General features: G+C 55.9%; 1 protein-coding gene across 1 annotated transcript in view; it reads right to left on the reverse strand.

Annotated features, from left to right (window-relative positions):
• The window catches only part of Dnah17 (dynein axonemal heavy chain 17), a 119743-nt gene that overhangs the window by 77444 nt on the left and 24474 nt on the right, over positions 1–17825 (reverse strand). The window contains exons 18-26 of the mRNA XM_010618733.2: positions 13026–13137; positions 11958–12061; positions 9547–9687; positions 7817–7960; positions 6146–6328; positions 3125–3379; positions 2052–2221; positions 1585–1807; positions 4–156 (exon numbers count right to left, since the gene is read on the reverse strand). Coding sequence (XP_010617035.1) covers positions 4–156; positions 1585–1807; positions 2052–2221; positions 3125–3379; positions 6146–6328; positions 7817–7960; positions 9547–9687; positions 11958–12061; positions 13026–13137 — 1485 coding nt within the window. The remainder of the gene's footprint in view (positions 1–3; positions 157–1584; positions 1808–2051; positions 2222–3124; positions 3380–6145; positions 6329–7816; positions 7961–9546; positions 9688–11957; positions 12062–13025; positions 13138–17825) is intronic.

A 17825-nucleotide genomic window follows, 5' to 3' on the forward strand; every position in this document is an offset into this window, starting at 1 on the left:
CACGCTGCCTCCCGCCGCTGCCCTGCCCAGGCCAGGGACCTCGAAGTGCTGGCATTTCCGCCGCAGGATGTTGACCTCGTTGGCCTGGAGCGGAGCCACGTTCTGCTTCACCTGGAAGGCCAGTTTCTTGGTGTTTGTCCACTGCTCGGGCAGCTCCTGCGGGGAGCAGAGGCCAGGGCGGTCCTTTTTCAAAAACTTTTCTTTTTAAAAAGCTTTCTGCTGGGATAGAACAGTGGACTCATGGGAGGCTGCAAAAATAGCTCAAAGCATCTTGTGGATCCTCGCCAAGCCTCATGGGGTAGCAAACCAGGAGCCCGATACAGGCGTGTTTAGTAACCAGATCACAGGACGCTCCGCTCGGCATGTTTTCACAGGTTGCCCTTGTGCGTGAGTGTGCACGTGTGTAGGTATGCGCAGTCCTGTGCAGTTCCGTCCCGTGCAGACATCTGTGTACCACACAATCGAGGACCTGAAATCCCCTCATGTCTGCCACTGCCCCCACCCCCATCCCTGCTGATCACTACCCTGGTCCTCCTTTTCCATTGTTTTACCCCTTTCTGGAACGGCTCTGACAATCAGACAAATTTCCTTGTTTTCCGAGTTCTCCACACTTAGGCAAATATTGTACTTACTATTATAAAATACTGTAAAGTAAGCAAACAAACAAGTCATGGCCCATGAACTCTTGGCCTACAAATGGAGGAGCTGTTTCTATTCCTTCTGAGGCCGATGGCCCTGTGCTGTCGACAGTAGCTGGCCTCCAGCCGTTCTTACCTCCCAGGTGGCATCCCCTCAGGACTGGCCACACACTTCAAGTCCCCAGACCTCTGCTGGCCTTGGGTGGTGGCGGTGTACCCAAGAATCCTTTCGTGCCTGGTCCCCACCCAACAGGCTCCAGTGAGCACTCAGCCTGGGATCGTCCTGGCCGTGCAGGGCCCCGAGCCTGCTGGCCGCTGTCCCCCTTGTTTCCTGGGCCCTGAGCGTGGCACTGGCTGGAGTTGGTGCCTGCGGACAGGGAGTGGCCTGGTCTGAATGGACCCAGAGGAGGGCGGGAGCAGAGCAGACGGGTCTGGGAGGGACGGAAACTCCAGGACACACGCAGGCAGACGGGCTGGCAGCTCCTGGGTGACCCCTCAAGGTGGAGCCCTGCTCTATGTCCTGCCAGCTCCAGCCCAGCCATACACAGCTGTCACCTCCGGTGCCAAAGCAGATAATCTCAGCGTCAAAGTGCCAAAGACAGGCAGCTTCCTGCCCTCCTCCCCTTCCTCCTCTGAACACCCACCTCCAGGGCTCTGCTCTGACCTCTGCTCTCCAGAGCCCTGGGCCCAGGAGGGTGACGTGGGCCATGAAAGTGGGTTTTACCCAACAAAATGATCAAATAGGACTTTTCCAAACTTGGAGGAGCCTCCAGGGCCCTGTTCTCCCGGAAACCTCCTTTCCCCACTTGGCCACCCACAGGGCCTCACCTGCCACGCCTCCACCTTGAGCTGTGACCACCCAGTGTCCGCTGACCACAGGGCACCGTGCCTCTCACAGCAGGTCCCCCCGGCCCACCAATGGCTCCCGTCTCCCTCCGACCCCTACCTGCAGCTTCAGGTAGGTCTCCTCTGGCAGGTCTTCCCCATAGGACTTGAGCAGCTCGACGGTTCGCGTCAGGGGCTCGAACATGCCATCGGTGGCCGCCTGCCGCTCCCTGACCTTCATCAGGTGACCCATCACCGCCACCAGGCCATCGTAGTCCCCCTCCTTGAGTGGCTTTGTCAGGCCCACCCGGGCCACTTTCATGAAGGCTTCTAGGTCTGCGAGGCTGAGGGATAAAGGGACCCTCTGCGATAGTACGCAGAGCCTCTGTGCTCAGTAAACGGGGACAGGGTGGAGGAGTGGAGCATGTGCTCACAGCCAGCTGACACCTGCTGCTGGAAGGTCAAACTCTGACCTTCACCCCATCCCTCCCCTGGAAGAGGTGCTCCCCAGACCCCAAACCCAACGGGACACCCCCGTTTCCGGTGCCCTCACGCACTTCCTGGTTCTGCGGGCGGGGCCTATCACACCTGTCGACCACGTGGTCACTCAGGTACCGCTTGAACATGAAGCTCCAGCGCTTGATGGTGTTCAGCAGGGCCTGCTTGAAGGGGCGGCAGTCACACTGCAGCCAGCTGTGGAAGACACGCGTGTTCTCGCACCGGGACACCTCCTCGTACAGCTTCTCGTAGGAGTCGATCTGGGAACACGGATGCAGGCGCCCATCAAGGTCTGCCTGGCCCCAGCCACACGCTGGCTCCCGGCCAGCAGCACAGGGAGCCCGAGGTTTTCCCAGGTGGCCCCCACGGACTCCACCGCAAAGGGAGAGACTTCTGTCTCAGGGCAGGATGAAGCGTCCTGAGTGACCGCGACTCTCGTGCTCGGCGATCTCCTGGGCCACCCCACCCCCGTACGGAGCACATGGGATCCCGGGCCCCTCCTCACCGTGAGGCGGAGCGGCCTGCCTCAGCTCTGCCCGGCTGTTCCCGGTGTGGTCCGGGCTGACGCTGGGCTGCTCGTGGGCTCCCTGTCCCTCCAGCCGCCGCCCCCCATGGGGCTCCCCGGCCTCCACCTGGCCGGCTGCTATTCACACCAATCAGTTCACACTGCCCGCTCTGTCCATTGCTTCCCATGGAAACCAAAGAAGCCTGCTGTCCCGCCGGGCCCTGCTCCCTCTGCCCTCTGACTGGCCCTGGCGCGCCCCCGTGTGGCCCTGTGTGGTGTGACAGGCCCACTCCTCTGGAACTGGAATAAACTAGGTTCTCATGGCTGTTGTTTTGCCGCACCTGTTGGCCTCACCCCGCCCAAAGGACAATCAAACCTACATCTTAGATCCCTTCAGCCAGCTGTGTTTTTGTTTTATTTTTGCCATTCTGGGGATTGAACCCAGGGCCTTCACACTGACCTACAACCCCAGTCCTTTTTTATTTTGACACAAAGGCATGCTAAGTAGCTAAACTATACAGGCTGGGCTCAAATTTACAGTCTTCCTGCCTCAGTCTCCCAGACTGCGGGGGTCACACGCGTGAGACACCACAGCTGTGTACACCCAGGTTTTACACGGGGCCCGGGGCCCCTCCGCTGGTGGCGGAGGTGGCGTTACCTGCTGCTGGAACTGAGCGAGGCCGGGTGGGCTCTTGGGGACGGCATCCTGGGTCAGGGTGTCCAGTTCCTCTGGGGTGGGCGTGTGTCCGAAGATCAGGAAATTCTTCATGAACTCCTGAAGGTCGTCCATCCAGAGGTAGGAGTACTTCTCCAGCGTGTCCTGGTACTCCTCGGCCTCCTTCATGGCGTTGATGACCAGGGTGCACAGCTCCTCCCTCATCTCTATGAGATCTGTGGTGTCTTCCAGGTCTGTCTGACGGGGGAAGCAGCCAGCAGGTGAGGATGCTGCCGGGCTTTGGAAAGCAGCCCTCTGCTCGTGGAAGTGGGGCTACACCCTCAAGACCGGATGGAGAGCAACCTGCCAATTTGCAGTGTTCTAGATTTGCTGCATGAGGCTTTTGCCTGCTGGGCCCCAAGATGACTCACTCACAATTCCTTCACTCCCTACCTACCTGGCCCTTGCTGTGCACCACATGCTGGGACAGACACTGGGGGCAGACAAACAGAGATCACAGGGAGTGCACCGTCCAGGGCCATGGGCAGGCATTCTTCCAGGAGTCCCAGAGACAGCATAACCCAGCTCTGATGCTGGCTTCAAGGTGTAATATTAGGAAGTCAGACATGGCCTTGAGGAATGACCTTTGTTGAGAGTTGCTGGACAGGCAGACAAAGAGCAAGAAAAGCAGCTTTTGGAGCAATGGCAAAGCATGTGCAAAGGCCCTGAGGTGGAAAGATGCAGAATGCTTGAAAATGGAAGGAATCTGCTATTGGTGGCTGGAGCACAGCTCAGGCCCTGTGCTGGACAGGATTTTTGAGCTACAGGTGTCAGAAAACCCAACCCAACTGGTGTGAGCAAACAAGTAAACCACTGGCTCCTGTGACTGCAGGACCCCAGAGCAACACATGTGCATGCGTAATGAGCAGAACAGATGGGGTGGTGCAGCTGCTCCCTGCTGGTGCCAGGTGGAGTCCACAGGCTTACAGGTGGGCTGGGGGCAGGGGAGGATGGAGCTGGTGACAAGAATAGGAAAACTGGGTGGCACTTGGGGTCATGGACAGGGGAGACCCCGGGAAAGGCAGCAGGAAGACGAGAACCAGATGCGGAAGCACCAAGCGGCCCGTGGGGGTGGGAAGGTGACCCCTCCCTGCAGTGGCCCTCTCCACTGTGGGAATTCAAGCCCACCTGGGTGTTGCTGGAGTCAGCTCCATGGGGCCTTTCCCTCTCGTGGGAGGAGGGAGCTACAGTCTGCCCTGCTGGGGTCGGGCTGCGGGGTTCTCCTCCCCTGCACAGCCACCCACCTGCCCTGGGTCCGGGGCACTAGGCAGGCAGCCCTCATCCTCCGACCCAGCTCCTGAGTCTCCACCCCTGCCGTCCCACTGGGAGCCCCTGTGGACACGCTGCACAGGCGGCAGTGATTGGGCCTCTGGGAAGCGGCCTAGGGCCCAGCTACAGGCACCCGACTGCGGCACCATCTTCCACCGCTTGGCACCGTGTCAGATCTGGCAGTCTGTGCTGCAGGCTCGGAAGAGACGCCTGGCCAGGAGCCCTTGCTGGGTCTCCAAGACAACGCGTGCTCACGCGTGTGTGTGTTTGTGTGCGTGCGTGCAGGCGCTGTAAGAGCTGGGGGTGGGGGAAGCTCTGTCCACAGCACTTGTTGGGTTTGGGGACACTTGGGCGGGAGAGAAAGCAGCCCTCCACTCTGACTCTGAGGACACGTGTCTGTGCAGCGTCTGTGCCGCTGGTGACGAGCTATTCTGCACTGGACGGCCTGCTGCACGCACTGGGGCCAGGCGAAGCCACCTTTCTGTGGCTTACAAATCCCAGGCCACTTCCTGTATGTGACACCCTGGGAATCTGCCTCCTGTTCCAGGAGTAGCTCTCATGGCCGCACCTCTCAGGAGCCACGCTTGCCCTTCCCCGGAGGGCTCACTTTCCTCCAGGGTTCTCACTACACACACACACACATGTGCACAATGCAACGCACACATGTGACATGTAACTACGCGCACAACACATGCAAACAACATGCAAAGCCACACGTGCAAATGTGCAGCGCACACATGAGTACACAAGCACACAGGTGCAGATCTTATTCACACACAAATTATGCAACTTCCCCATGTGCAAATGCATGCGAACATGTGTACGGTAGTACAGAACGTCTTGCTGTGACTGTTATCACAAACACGTGTGCCCATTACAGAAAAATTCAAACAGTGTAGAAGTATACGAAACAGCGTAGAAATCCTTCTTCCCTTCTACCCTCATCTTGGCTGCCACCAAACAAATCACTCAAAAGTTCTGAGCGTATCCTCAAGGAGACAGATTTTGTTTTTACTTGAACAAAGGAAATCATACCTTAAACCAGCAGCGGGGAACCTATGGTATCACTCAAAGCTCTAAAAGGTTCGCCATCGCTGTTCAAAACTTTGCCCTACAACTTGATAGACGTTTGGTAACCTGGCACATCTGTCCACCCCTGGCTCGTTTAAACTCTGACTTCGTATGAATGGGCCAGACTCTAGCTTCCCATCCCAGAGGGCAGTTGTTTGGCAAAGTCTTCTGATTTTCCTCCCCAGTTATACAAACTAATGCTCTGATCAGCGTACCCGCCCCAGCCTTCCCGTATGGGAGCTGACTTTCCTGTGACTTCTGCACCCCAGACTCTGACCTGGCTCAGGTGTTTCAGGAACTTGGAGCAGGTGCAGAAGAGGAGGAGGAGGAGGAAGGGCCCGACCACTCCTGTAGCTTGTGGGGGTCAACACCCAGGAAGGCCAGCGAGGAGAGGCCACTAGAGGAAGGACAGCTTGGGGAAGGAGAGCAAGCGATGATGGGGTTTGTAGTCCTGCGGACCCCACAGAATACAGACCTCTGAGCCCCTCCTCACATGCAGAGCTAGGGTCGCCTAACACGTCCATAACCAGGCCTCACTCCACTGGGAAGGCTGAGTTCCATGCCAGGAAGCAACGGACACCTCCGCCAGGGCAGCGGATGGGGCTGCGAGAAGCCAGGACTGACCTTGTAGTTCATCCTGCCCTTGGCCAGCCGGGGGATTAGCCTGGCGACATTGTAGATGTCTGTGATCAGGCTGTCGATCAGTGCCAGGAAGCCGAAATCCGAGCCCACCTCCAGCGACGGATTGAAGGTCAGGCCTTCCTCACTCAGCTCCATGCGGATCTCAAACAGGGGTGCGACGCTCTCCTGAAATAAGGCGTCCCTGTGTCAGTGCTGAGCCCCTATCGCTTCCATGCCATCCACGGGGACCCAACACGGCCCAGGGCCGGAGCGGGAAGGCGGTGGCTGGGGCGATGGGTCACTGGGTTCTAAACCCGCCGCTGCTAATTCCCCACTTGACGGCAATGGACGGCTCCCTTAACACCTGGTTTCTGCAGATACATAGAACAAGGGTCATATTTTGTAGAACGGAGGCCATGGTTGTCCCCGCTCCGTTACGAGGACTATACGAACTGTGTACAGCAGCAGGGGACAGTCCCGCAGGTCCCTCGTGTGCATGGCCACAGAACATCCGCTCCTGGACGGCCTGGTGAGGCTGTGAGGCAGGGGACGCCAGCCTGGCCTTCAGGGTACAGGGGTGGAGGTCACTCCTGGGCTCTTCCTGTCATGTCAGTGATACACCCTGTGCCAGGGCCCACGTGTGGCCATGAGGTCCCTACTGCGGCCACTAACCACTTGGGAGCCACTGTAACGAAAAGGCCTCAGGTACGGGAGGAAGCCTGGGCGGACGGGGGTGCAGGGGAAAATTTCCTCCCTCTCCGTGACCGGGTTAGTGTTCCGCTCAGCCTGACAGTGGGGGCTGGGGGTGGTCAGTGGAAGGAGGAAGCCTGGGCGGACGGGGGTGCAGGGGAAAATTTCCTGGTGGCTCTCACCAGCTCCCCCTCTCCGTGACCGGGTTAGTGTTCCGCTCAGCCTGACAGTGGGGGCTGGGGGTGGTCAGTGGCCTGTGTCGCTGCCAGGCCCCCACCCCCACCCTACTGCACAGGGGACAGCGGTGCCTGTGTTCTGTCACTGGGCAGTGAGGTAGGGCCATGCTTTAGATCTGCTTAGGCAGTCTGCTGATTCATGTCACCTCGGGTATAAGGTGACCAGCAGCCCCGAGGGCCTGGGACCTGCGGGTGCCCAGGAGGCAGGACTCTCTCTCTTAACACCAGGAGAACTAGCTGGTCACCTTGGTCAGCGATGGCGAACCTTTCAGAACCCGGGTGCTCAAACGTAACCCCAGACCCACTTACTTATCGCAAAGTGCCAACACCGCCATGAAAGCCCGGGTATCTGACGTTCGGCTGCTGGGGTGATGCCGGCTGACCTGGCTTGCGTGCCGGCAGAGGGGGCCCTGTGTGCCCACTGTGGCATTGTGCCATCAGGTCCCCACGTCTGCTCTAGGGAGATTTTCATACCTTATTTGTAAAATCAAAGTCTGCTGTTTCTTTTGGTTTTGTTTTTGAGATGGGGGTCTCACTATGTAGTTGAGACTGACCTGGAACTCACTATGCAGCCCAGGCTGGTCTTGAAGTCAGTGATCCTCCTGCCTCAGCCTCCCAAGTGCTGGGATTATAGGCATGTGTCACCGCACCCAGCTGAAAGTGCTGTTTCCTCAGGAAACTCCCAACTGGATTCCAGCACAAGACTTCATTTATGACACACACGCAGTACTTCATACGGAAAACTTACATCCACAGTCATGTTGCTGATGAGGTAGTTGAGAGATTTGCGAATGAATCGGTCCAACGCCTCCAGCACCATCTCGTCAAGGCAGTTGACATAATCCTTCCAGGGCAGGCTGGCCGTGTCTGCTCTGAACAGTTCTGCGTTTTCCTGCAAGCGGAAGCACGTGGCCAGCTGCCTTCACCCTGGCTTGCTCTGCGCAGCCCACTGGGTGGCCCTGGGCCACCCCGGCCCTTGTTCAAGGGCTCCGGGACATGGGTCAGCTGTGAGCTTCCGGGACGTGCCTGGCCCAGGCTGCGCCCTCCCATCCCTGCCCAGTCAGGCTTCTTCTGATCTTCTAGGTTTCAGCTCAGACGCCACCCCCTCAGGAAGACCCTCCTCGAGCACCCTCTCGTGTGCCCCAGGCTGGGTTCCATCCCTGACCCCTCTGTGTTCCTCTACTGATCAGATACTTCTGGCCACACACAGACGACAGCACTGTTTTCCCCTCAGATGTCCAGCTTCAGGAGAGCCAGGACGAGTGTCCTCGCCACCACTTCTCCCGGTGCTCAGCGGAGCGCCTGGGCCGTGGCCGGCGTGGGTGAGCAGTGATGGACAGGGGCTGGGGGTGGGGGACTGGATGACTCTGTAGGCCACTGAGTGCTACAGGGGGACGGGAGGAGACACATGACAGCCCGTGCTTTCAGGCAGTTACAGGAGTAGAGAGAAGGAAGACACGTGCTCAAATGATTTTAGCATAAGAAAGAAGCGGCTAAAATGACCGTCAGGGGAGTCGCCGAATGTGGCAACCAAGCCTGGCTATCTCATCAAATGTGGAAAACGGGGGAGCTCGGACCTCAGCCTCAACCCTCCTGACCCGCTTCCTCGCCTGGCCTTTGGTTGAGCTCCTGGTGCTTGGCTCTGAAGCTTGCCCGACTGGAAAGCAAACTTCTCACGTCTAAGAGTGAGACCTTCTGGCACCATGGCAAGCAAGGGGGAAGGGAAAGGACCTGGACAGGGGCACGGTAGGCTTTGGTCTGGCCAAGTCATTCCATTGAGGCAATCATCTTTTTTTGGGGGGGGGTACTGGGGATCGAACTTGGAACCTTGCGCTTGTGAGGCAGGCGGTGGCCCACTGAGCTACATCCCCGGCCCAGGGCAGCAATCTTGACAGCAATGAGGTGACCATAAGAACAGCCTGCATAGTCCAAACCTGCACAGGGCCCGGTGGGCTGCCTGCATGTGGCAGCCCGTCACCAAAGCCCACACCACTGCTCACCACGCACTAGGACCCCCAGCAGGGGCCCCAGACGTATCCTGAGCTCCAGAATTGCCCTTTCCCAGGCTGACGCACACCCCCACCTTCCGTATATTCTCCGCAGAGGAGTGCTGAAGTGCGCGTGGACGGAAAGCAGCGTCAGGCGGCCACGGTGCATTCTCCCTGGGAACATGACCGCGGAGGCGGAGGGACGTGGGCCCACCTACCGCGGACTCTGGGCAGAAAGAAGGGCACTGCCTACACCGAGGCAGCAGAGCAGACCTGACACCACACTGTGCCCGACAACGTGCACGTGCACCTTCCGGCACCCCTCACTCTCCCTGTCATACTCACGGGTGGAAACTGTGGAGGACACCCACAAGCAGGCCTCCATCCCGGAAGTCAGACCTGCGTCTGCTGTGAAGGTCTCGCCACACCAGCCTTCCCCTCTGGGAAAGAGCAAGCGGACTCCCGATGGACCTCCCAGGTGCGTCCTTACCGCCACCATGGCTTGGATCCTCACGCCCGCCTCCTTGACGGCTGTGTAGCGCTTGTTCAGATGAACCACCCTTCCATCCAGGTCTAACAGGGCCTCTTTCTTGTTGTCTTTTCTTTCAAACAGAGGGTTGGCTGACCAATCCTGGAGGAAGATGCAGTGGTGAGAACAGTCCTTTTGGGGACGGTGTGTTTGGTCTCACAACTCTTCAGCCCCCTCTGCTGTGATCTCCTTGTCCCTTGCTTATCTCAGACTGGTGATTTGTTCCCTGTGATCTGTGTCCCCCTGGGGCCACAGGCACCATTGCTTATGTTAACTTTCTGAGAAAATTACTTCAGGGTTCATTCCATTCCAAACGAAAACTGAGTCAGAGCCAGGGATTTAGCTCAGCAGTACCCTGGTACCCCCCACCCCAAATGATGGTGAGAAATGGTTGTCTACCATTTAGTATCAGAGCAGATACTGATAAAATTTACGTGGGCTGTAACACAGAAAAGAAGTGTCACACTGAAAATGCTGAGGAGTCTTGAAGTAGGAGAGATGTGCCTGATGCAAACGTTAATCTTTAATGATTTAGGAGTCCCAAATCTTCAACCAGGGGTTCACGGAAGGGGAGTGGATACTGTATGATCTGAATCCTGCTTTAGTGAAGGCAACAGGGGCAGTGAATCAGAGTGGGCCTGTGGGATATCATAACGGTTTGATTTTGCTAGGCAGATAGAAAAATATAGCTTAATCATTTAAAAAATAAAATAGATTTACTTAAAAAGTTTTAAAAAATAGATTTACTTAGTAGGCATTGCAGATTAACGGGAGGAGGATTTTTAAGAATTCCTTTCAGAAAAATGTGTTGGGCTTGTGATTGGGATTGCATTAAATCCATGTATCAGTTTTGGAAGTATGACTCTTAGAAATTGTAAATGACCATAAAGAGCCAGAAGAGATCCAATACAGCAAAAATAAGCAAAGCATCTCCGTCCCAGATTTGATGTTATGCTATAAAGCTACTGTTATAAAGACATGGAACAGAACAGGGGAGGCAGAAACAACCCCCAAGCAATTCAGCTATTTGATCTTTGACAAAGGAACCAAAATTATACACTGAAGCAAAGATGGCCTCTTTAATAAATGATGCTGGGGAAACTGGCTCTCCACATGTCCTAAAATAAAAGTGGATCTAATAAGTAAATGTTAGAACACACAATCGGCTAGAAGATGATAGACAGAGCCCCAGTTACATAGGAAATCAACCAATGGGATCGTATCAAATTAAGATGCTTCTGCACAGAACAAAAAACAAAACAAGCGACGAGTGAAGGATAACCTACGGCTAAACATTTTTGCCAGCTATTCCTCTGAGGACTCACATCTGGAATATATAAAGAACTCTAAAACACATTAGACCCCTCAAAAGAAAAGACCCCATCAAAAACCGGGCAGGCGAAAAGCTGGGCAGGTTCTTCACAGAAGAACAAACGGCCAGCATCACTGGCTGTTAGACAAATGCAAATTAACACTACACGGAGATTCCATCTCCCACCAGAAAGAACGGCCATCATTAAGACATCAGAGAACGGGCTGGGGATTTAGCTCAGTGATTTCGGCACCTGCCTCCCAGGTGTAAGGGCCTGAGTTCGATTCCAAGTACCAAAAAAAAAAAAAGAAAAAGAAATCAAAGAACCAGAAAAGCTGGTGAGGCTCTGGGACTGGGGTGGGGGAGTCCTTCCACCCCCACCGGTAAGAATGTAAACCAGTACAACCTCTGTGGAAAGCAGTATGGAGATTCCTCAAAACACTGCAACCAAAAATTCCATCTGACCCCTAATTCCCGCAGCCCCCGCTTCCCGAGAGAGTTCAACATGTCGTGCTACAGAGATCCGTGCACACCCATGTCGCTAGAGGCACAACTTCTCACAGCGGAGCCTCAGAAACAGCCTCTGGGACCATGTGCCGACCCCACCCAAGGAATGAAAAAAAGAAAATCCGGAAACAGAAGATTTCCTTTTGGATACACAGCGGCCAGTGTTGGGCAGACTCTGTCGCTGGCGGAAGTCGGTGAAGGAGCCCTCGGTGTTTTGGAAGTGGCTTGAGGTGAAGAAACAGCCCTGCCTCTGTACCGCGCCACAAGCTTCCTCCCTGCAGCATGGTCTCAGTGGGTCTCCTCCCAGACCTTGCTCCGAGCGCCAGCATGCCACGTGGGGCTCCCCACATCTGAACCCACAGAGTGCAGCACCACCCACTTTCCCAGAGTGACCGGCGCTTTCTGCCCCAGGACCTCTCCGACATCGCTGCACTGCTCCAGAGTAGCAAAGGACAGGGCCCCAGGACTTTGCGCTCACAGCAGGTCTTGCCGTAGCCCCAGACCGGTCCCAGGGCTTCCTCTGCACCCTGCTCGAACTCTGCAACCTTCTTACCTCCATGACCTGGGTAATTTCTTCTATATTCTGTTTCACTTTTTGCATTCTGTTCTGCAAGTTATACAGAATTTCTCGCATCTCTTGAATGTACTGAAACACACCTGAAACAGAAGTGTAAAGGAATCTTAGGCAATCAACTCAGCAAGGCGGAAATTTCCTGGGTTGGCACCACAGGCATTATCCTAGAAAACCTGTCTCGTTCTAGGTCACGAAACAGAAGGCATCGCTGTGAGCTCCCTGAAACTGAATCCTGAGGAACAGCGTGCACTTGTTGGCAAGGAGACTTCCTCATCTCCAAATGTGTGGACGACTCACGTCATCCATGAACCCCAGACTCCTGAAGTCAAAGCCGCCTCCTCTCCGTAAGCCCCAGCCCCTCCAATACTGAGAACCCCAGAGATGTGGGCCTCTCTGCAAAGCAGCAGGGCCTGGGGCTGTGTCCTCAGCAGGAGTGGGAGGGAGTGTGGCCAACACGGGAAAGTCCAGGCAGACCCCGATTTCAAGGGTGTGATGGGAACATTCGATCCCACTTCTGAGAACTGGGGAGCAAGGCACGGCAGAGGGGGACCGAAGGGCGGCAAAGGCACACAGGAGGTCCTGAGGGGAGGGGAGCAATGACGGGGGCCTGTCAGGGTGCTAGAGGGGTCAGGAGGGCAGAAAGGTTGGGGCCCCCTCCTGCCAGGTGGTGGAACGGAGGGAAGCTGCCCTGAAGGCTGAACTTCCTTCTGCGTTTAGCGCTGGGCCACCGAGATGTACAGTACCTTGCTGACTGGAACACAGTGGGTAGAAAACAAGAAAGGGAGGGCCTCCCAACCCAGTTTGGAAAAATTAGGACCTCTTGGCCAAAGGGGACTTTGGCCAGTGCTGGTGTAAGTGACACAATCGTGCCCTTTCTGGACTGGGCAGGTGGTTGGAACTGTGCCGTGGCTTTAACCCTAACCCAGGTGCAGGGAGGGCAGCTGCATGAGGCCAACGGGTAGATGTGGCCGCTCCCTGGGTCTCAGGACAGCTGCTAGACGGGACGCCCTGAGCTCAACCCTCTTGGGATGAGCAGAGCCTTCGTACCTTCGCCGCCGTTCCAGAACAGTGTCTTCTCAGCACTCAGTAACTTGACATCAATTGCTTCCAATTCTAATTTGATTAGTGGAAATTCCACATCCATCACAGTCATCTTTATCTGTAGAACAAAGGCCACCAGGGTTAGGGTTTTGTTCCAAATCCAGCCCGATTTTAAATTGGGAAGGATCAGACGATGGTCAGGATTTTTATTACTCAACATGACCTGAGCCAGTTACACTTAGTGTAATTTGTCTGGGAATTTTACATGAATTATATTTCTGAGCTGGGCACTGTGGTGGCCTAATCTGTAATCCCAGCTACTCAGGAAGTTGAAACAGGAGGACCACAAGTTCAAGGTCAGCCTGGGCAACTTAGTGAGACCCTGCCTCAAAATAGAATTTTAACCAAGGGATGTACGCATCTCAGTGGTAGAGCTCCTGCCTAACATGTGTGAGGCCCTGAGTTCAGTCCCCAGCGATAGGGACAACAAAACGTATTTAGCGCCATTCCGATGTCCAAGTTATTTTTATCAGAGAGGATTTATGTACACACTTAACTCCTCAGTGTCTATGTTCTGGGGTAGAACAGGACGAAATGACTGTATAGTAAAAGCAGTGAGTGTATTGTCCTCGGTTTTTGTATTTGGCTGAGTCTAGAAAGAAAAGCAGAGAAGTACAGGTGAACAGCTGGAGCATTGCCGGGAGCAGAACCTCTCCTTGGTCTTATACCGGAAAGCCAGAAACCTAAAGAACAGGGAAGCCGGGATCTGCTAATAGACCTGTGTGAGGGACAGGGTTGGTTCTGTGCAGCCTCAGCAGAGCTCTGCCCCGCTCTGCGAAACGATCGCTTAGGAACCTGAATTCACAAAACAAAGACAGAAGTAAACCAGAGCAAAAGCAAACAAACAAAAAAAACAACGAAGAGGGAGGGTTGTATACAGTGTTTGCAAATTACCTCATCCAACCACGCTTTGCTTTCTATCTTTTCAAGGACACCGCTGGAGAAAGGAGACTTACCGAGAATGCAAAGCAAATGTTAGAGGCCGATGGCTGGCCTTCCAGAGCGACCTTTTTACACATTTGGTATTTTAAGCGGTGACCCCATCAAAGCTTCAAGTGTTTCCGGACCAAGGACTCTTAAGAGCTGGCGGGTAAGGGCACGGGGAGAGCGCTGAGCGGCGAGGACCCGCTGAAGGTCAGGCAGATGTAAAAGCAGCTTCGCAGAACTCAGAGCAAGGCAGCGCGAGGCAGGACCCCTGGGTCAGGCTGGCTGGCACGCGGCGACAAGGACTGTGGTCCCCCTTGTGGAGCGCGTGCTCGGAGGATCTCGGAGGATCTCACACCCTGGCTGTGTTTGCAGCTAAGCCCCGGAAGGCAGCGCTTTGGACCAAATTAGCCAGCTGGGCTCCTGCAGGCTCCACATGGACAGAGCTGGTGGGTGATGGGTAATCAGAACCCAGGGCCGTGGCCGGGCAGCCTGGAAGGGGCAGCACTTTGTGTCGTGAAGGCTTCAGACCTTGCAGGAACTTACCCCGATCCTTGCCAGCTCCCACGCCCACAGGCGTAGCTGGGCACCACCACGTCCTTGTAAAGCCAGTGCAGGGAAAGCTCGGGCCGTGCTGCCTGCCCACACGTTTAATTGTTCCTGGCCCACAGCCTCAGTGTGACTGCACCCTCCTGGGCCCCGGGCCCCAGCCACGTCTAGGGCGCACACACTCCAATGAGGGCCCAGAGGCACCAGGAAATCCCTCGAGGGACTGCATCCACTCAAGCCAAGCTGCGATGCTTGGGGATGCTTGTGGTTGGGAGGTCTGTGGAGAAACCACTCGAAGAATAAGACCCAGAACCACCTGCAGGGAGAGAGATGGGGTCGCAGCGCAGGGACAGGCTCTTCTCCTTGCCTCTCTCCTCAGCGCAGTAGTTTTGTTAGCGGTAAAACAGAATCCAGGACTGAAGGCAGGCTGGACACCACAGGCTGGGTTGGCTCTGTTTGGAAGTACAGTAGCGGAAGGCCAGTTTCTTCTATTTTTGGTTCACTGGGCTTCTTTTTCCTGATTACAGGGTCATTGCAGACTGTCTTTTGCCCTGGATGCAACCCGTGAACATTTCCCTGCAGCCTACCTCTCCGCAGCTTCCACCTTCCCTGGACACTTTGGCTGGCTCCAATCCAGGCAATGGGGGATGCACGTTATTTAAGGACTGGTTCTGGAGGGGGCGGATTTAAGGAAGGTCACTTAAAACAGGCGCTGGTGTCAAACTACTGGTTAAGACAAACTTCCTTTATCCTGAACACCTTCCGGATCTCCGTTCTGTCCTGCTCCGTCCTTTGGTTGCCCGGGCTGGGGGCTGAAATTTCTGCTCCATCTTCACGATGGTGCCAGCCAGTGTGCTGCATTTACCTTAGCTTTCCCAGTCTGCTTGCGGGGAGCCCGGGTCACCAGGCAGGGGATAGACACATCCCAGTCTCCCCCTACCTGTGCCCCAGAGCTTCCTGCGCACTGATGTGTCTCTGAGGCGCCCAAGGTGGCACTGAACCGATGGGCACGATCAGTGCCTCAGTGCCCCAATCCGTCCACAAGGTGTCCTGTTGGCGAGTCCCTCATGATAGGGTAATGCCGGAAGTCAGGAGTGGCCCTGACACCCTCGGTCCCTGAAGAAAGGTATGTGGTCACCCCCTGCTCACATACAGGGCAATGCAGGACTTAGCAGGGGTAGCGAGGGGCAGGACACGGCTGGAAGCCCACGTTCCGAGTCACGTCACGGGTGGAACTGGCAGGATGGGTTTTCAGGTCCGAGGGTAGCACCAAAAAGGCCACCCACCCAGGAGCAGCGGGTATGTGAGCGTCTTGTGGACAGCTGAGCCGAGAAACATGGTGCGATGGTTGTGTCAACTCGAATACGAACGGCGGGTATGAGCGTCTTGTGGACAGCTGAGCCGAGAAACATGGTGCGATGGTTGTGTCAACTCGAATACGACAAGCTCCACTAACCTGGCTCAGCCATCCCACACCCTCAGAAGACCCACCCGAGGCGCTTTATAGCGGTGTAAAGGGGAGTGGAGGAGGACAGATCAGCTTCTGCTGCTTCAGAGGGGCTCCAGTCTTCCCCTCCACCCTGGACGTCATCTCCTGGCTTCCAGATTCTTCGGCTCCCAGTGTAGACCCCTTGGCCTTCCATCCCAGACCCATTGGCCTCCTGATGCGGACTCTCAAGGGACACTGTGGTGAGCTCCAGGCCTTTGACTGGAGCCTTTGGCCTCCAGTGTGCAGACGGCCCCTCTGCATTCTTCAGCCATCTGTGGGTGGCCACTGTGAGCCAACCCCGTAAATTCTGACGTATTTATCTATCTTGTATTAAACCTGTTTCTCTACTCAACACTGACTGATACAGGTGCACATGGAAACCAACACACAGAGGATCCGAGAGTTGATCCATTTGGGAGAGGGCAAGAACATGAACCCATCTCAGTCCCGGGGAGGTCACTGAAAAAGGCAGGCTACAACAAGGGGGCCTCGGGGATGGACTGAAAATGGGCACGAGGCTCCCTTCCTGGGCAGCCTGCATCTCCCTTGCTCCTGTCCCTCTGCTCCCCGATGGCTCCCATGTGGCTGGGCTGGGCTCCTTTCTACCTGTCTGTGTTCACCAGCACCCGGAAGATCCTTTCTCTCTGGGCCTCGATTCTGTGTCCAGGAACCCAAGCAGAGGTGTGCGGACCCACGTGCGGTCCTCCAGAGACGCCCAATCCCAGTCCCGCGCGTCTGTCGTCCTGCATGGTAATAGAATCCTCAGGGTTTAAGGTAGGGGTCTGGATGGGGGGGGTCACCTGGATGGGCTGGATGATCCAGGGATCAAACAGAATGACAAGGAGACTCATAGGAGGCGGCGGCGGCCGTGTGTTACTGGAGCAGAAGTCGGAGCCACCTGCTTCGGCTGTATGGTTGACCGTGTCTGTACACCTGGCTGTGCCACAGGGGGCCCCAGACGAAATGTTCTTCCAGGTGTTTCCAGATGTGGTTGGCTCAGAAAAGTCCCAAGGCCCAGAAGCCTTACGCCAATGCCTTGAGGGCTGGGAGACCCTCAGGCGAGAGGGCCCTGGCCCCCTTCTCCTGGCTCGCTGTCAGGCTGGGAGCTCATCTCCTGCGCTCCTGCTACAGGGCTAGGATTCACATCGCCTGCTCCCCTGATCCGATGAAGTCACAGACCCAGCCTTCCCAGCTCGCCAGTGTGCAGATGGCGGGTCTTGGGACCTCCCTGCCTCCATCACTGCGTGAGGCTGTGTAACGAATCTCCATGTTGTATCTCCACCTCCTGTTGTTTCTCTGGAGAAGCCTGGCTGACACGGGGCCACTACCCAAGGAATGCAGCAGCCTCCAGAAGCCGGACAAACCTCCAGCCTGCCCAACAGTTGGCTCTGCATTGGAGGCACAGACCCCGGAACTCCTGACTTCCAGAACTGGAGCACAGGAGAGGTCTGTGCTGCTTGAGCCCACACAGGAGGCAATGTTCTGTCATAGCAGAGTGGCAAATCCGTAGTCTCCACACCCGCCCCATTGTGGTGCCACCAGTGGTCACTGGAACCAGTCAGATTTCCTTTGTTGTGATAAAATACCCGAGGGAACCAATTTAAAGAGGGATTTCTTTTAGCTCGTGGTGCCTGAGGTTTCAGCACAGGGTTGGCCCAGTTGCTTTTGAGTCTGTGGTGAGGCCAAACATGATGGCAGCGGGAGGGTGTGGTGGTGGAGGACATTCACCTCATGATAGCCAAGAAGCATGATGGGGGGAGGGAAGAAGGGGGAGGGAAGAGAGG

This window comes from Fukomys damarensis, unplaced genomic scaffold (assembly GCF_012274545.1).
Source record: "Fukomys damarensis isolate Sample0158 unplaced genomic scaffold, DMR_v1.0_HiC HiC_scaffold_23, whole genome shotgun sequence".
Taxonomy (NCBI): domain Eukaryota; kingdom Metazoa; phylum Chordata; class Mammalia; order Rodentia; family Bathyergidae; genus Fukomys; species Fukomys damarensis.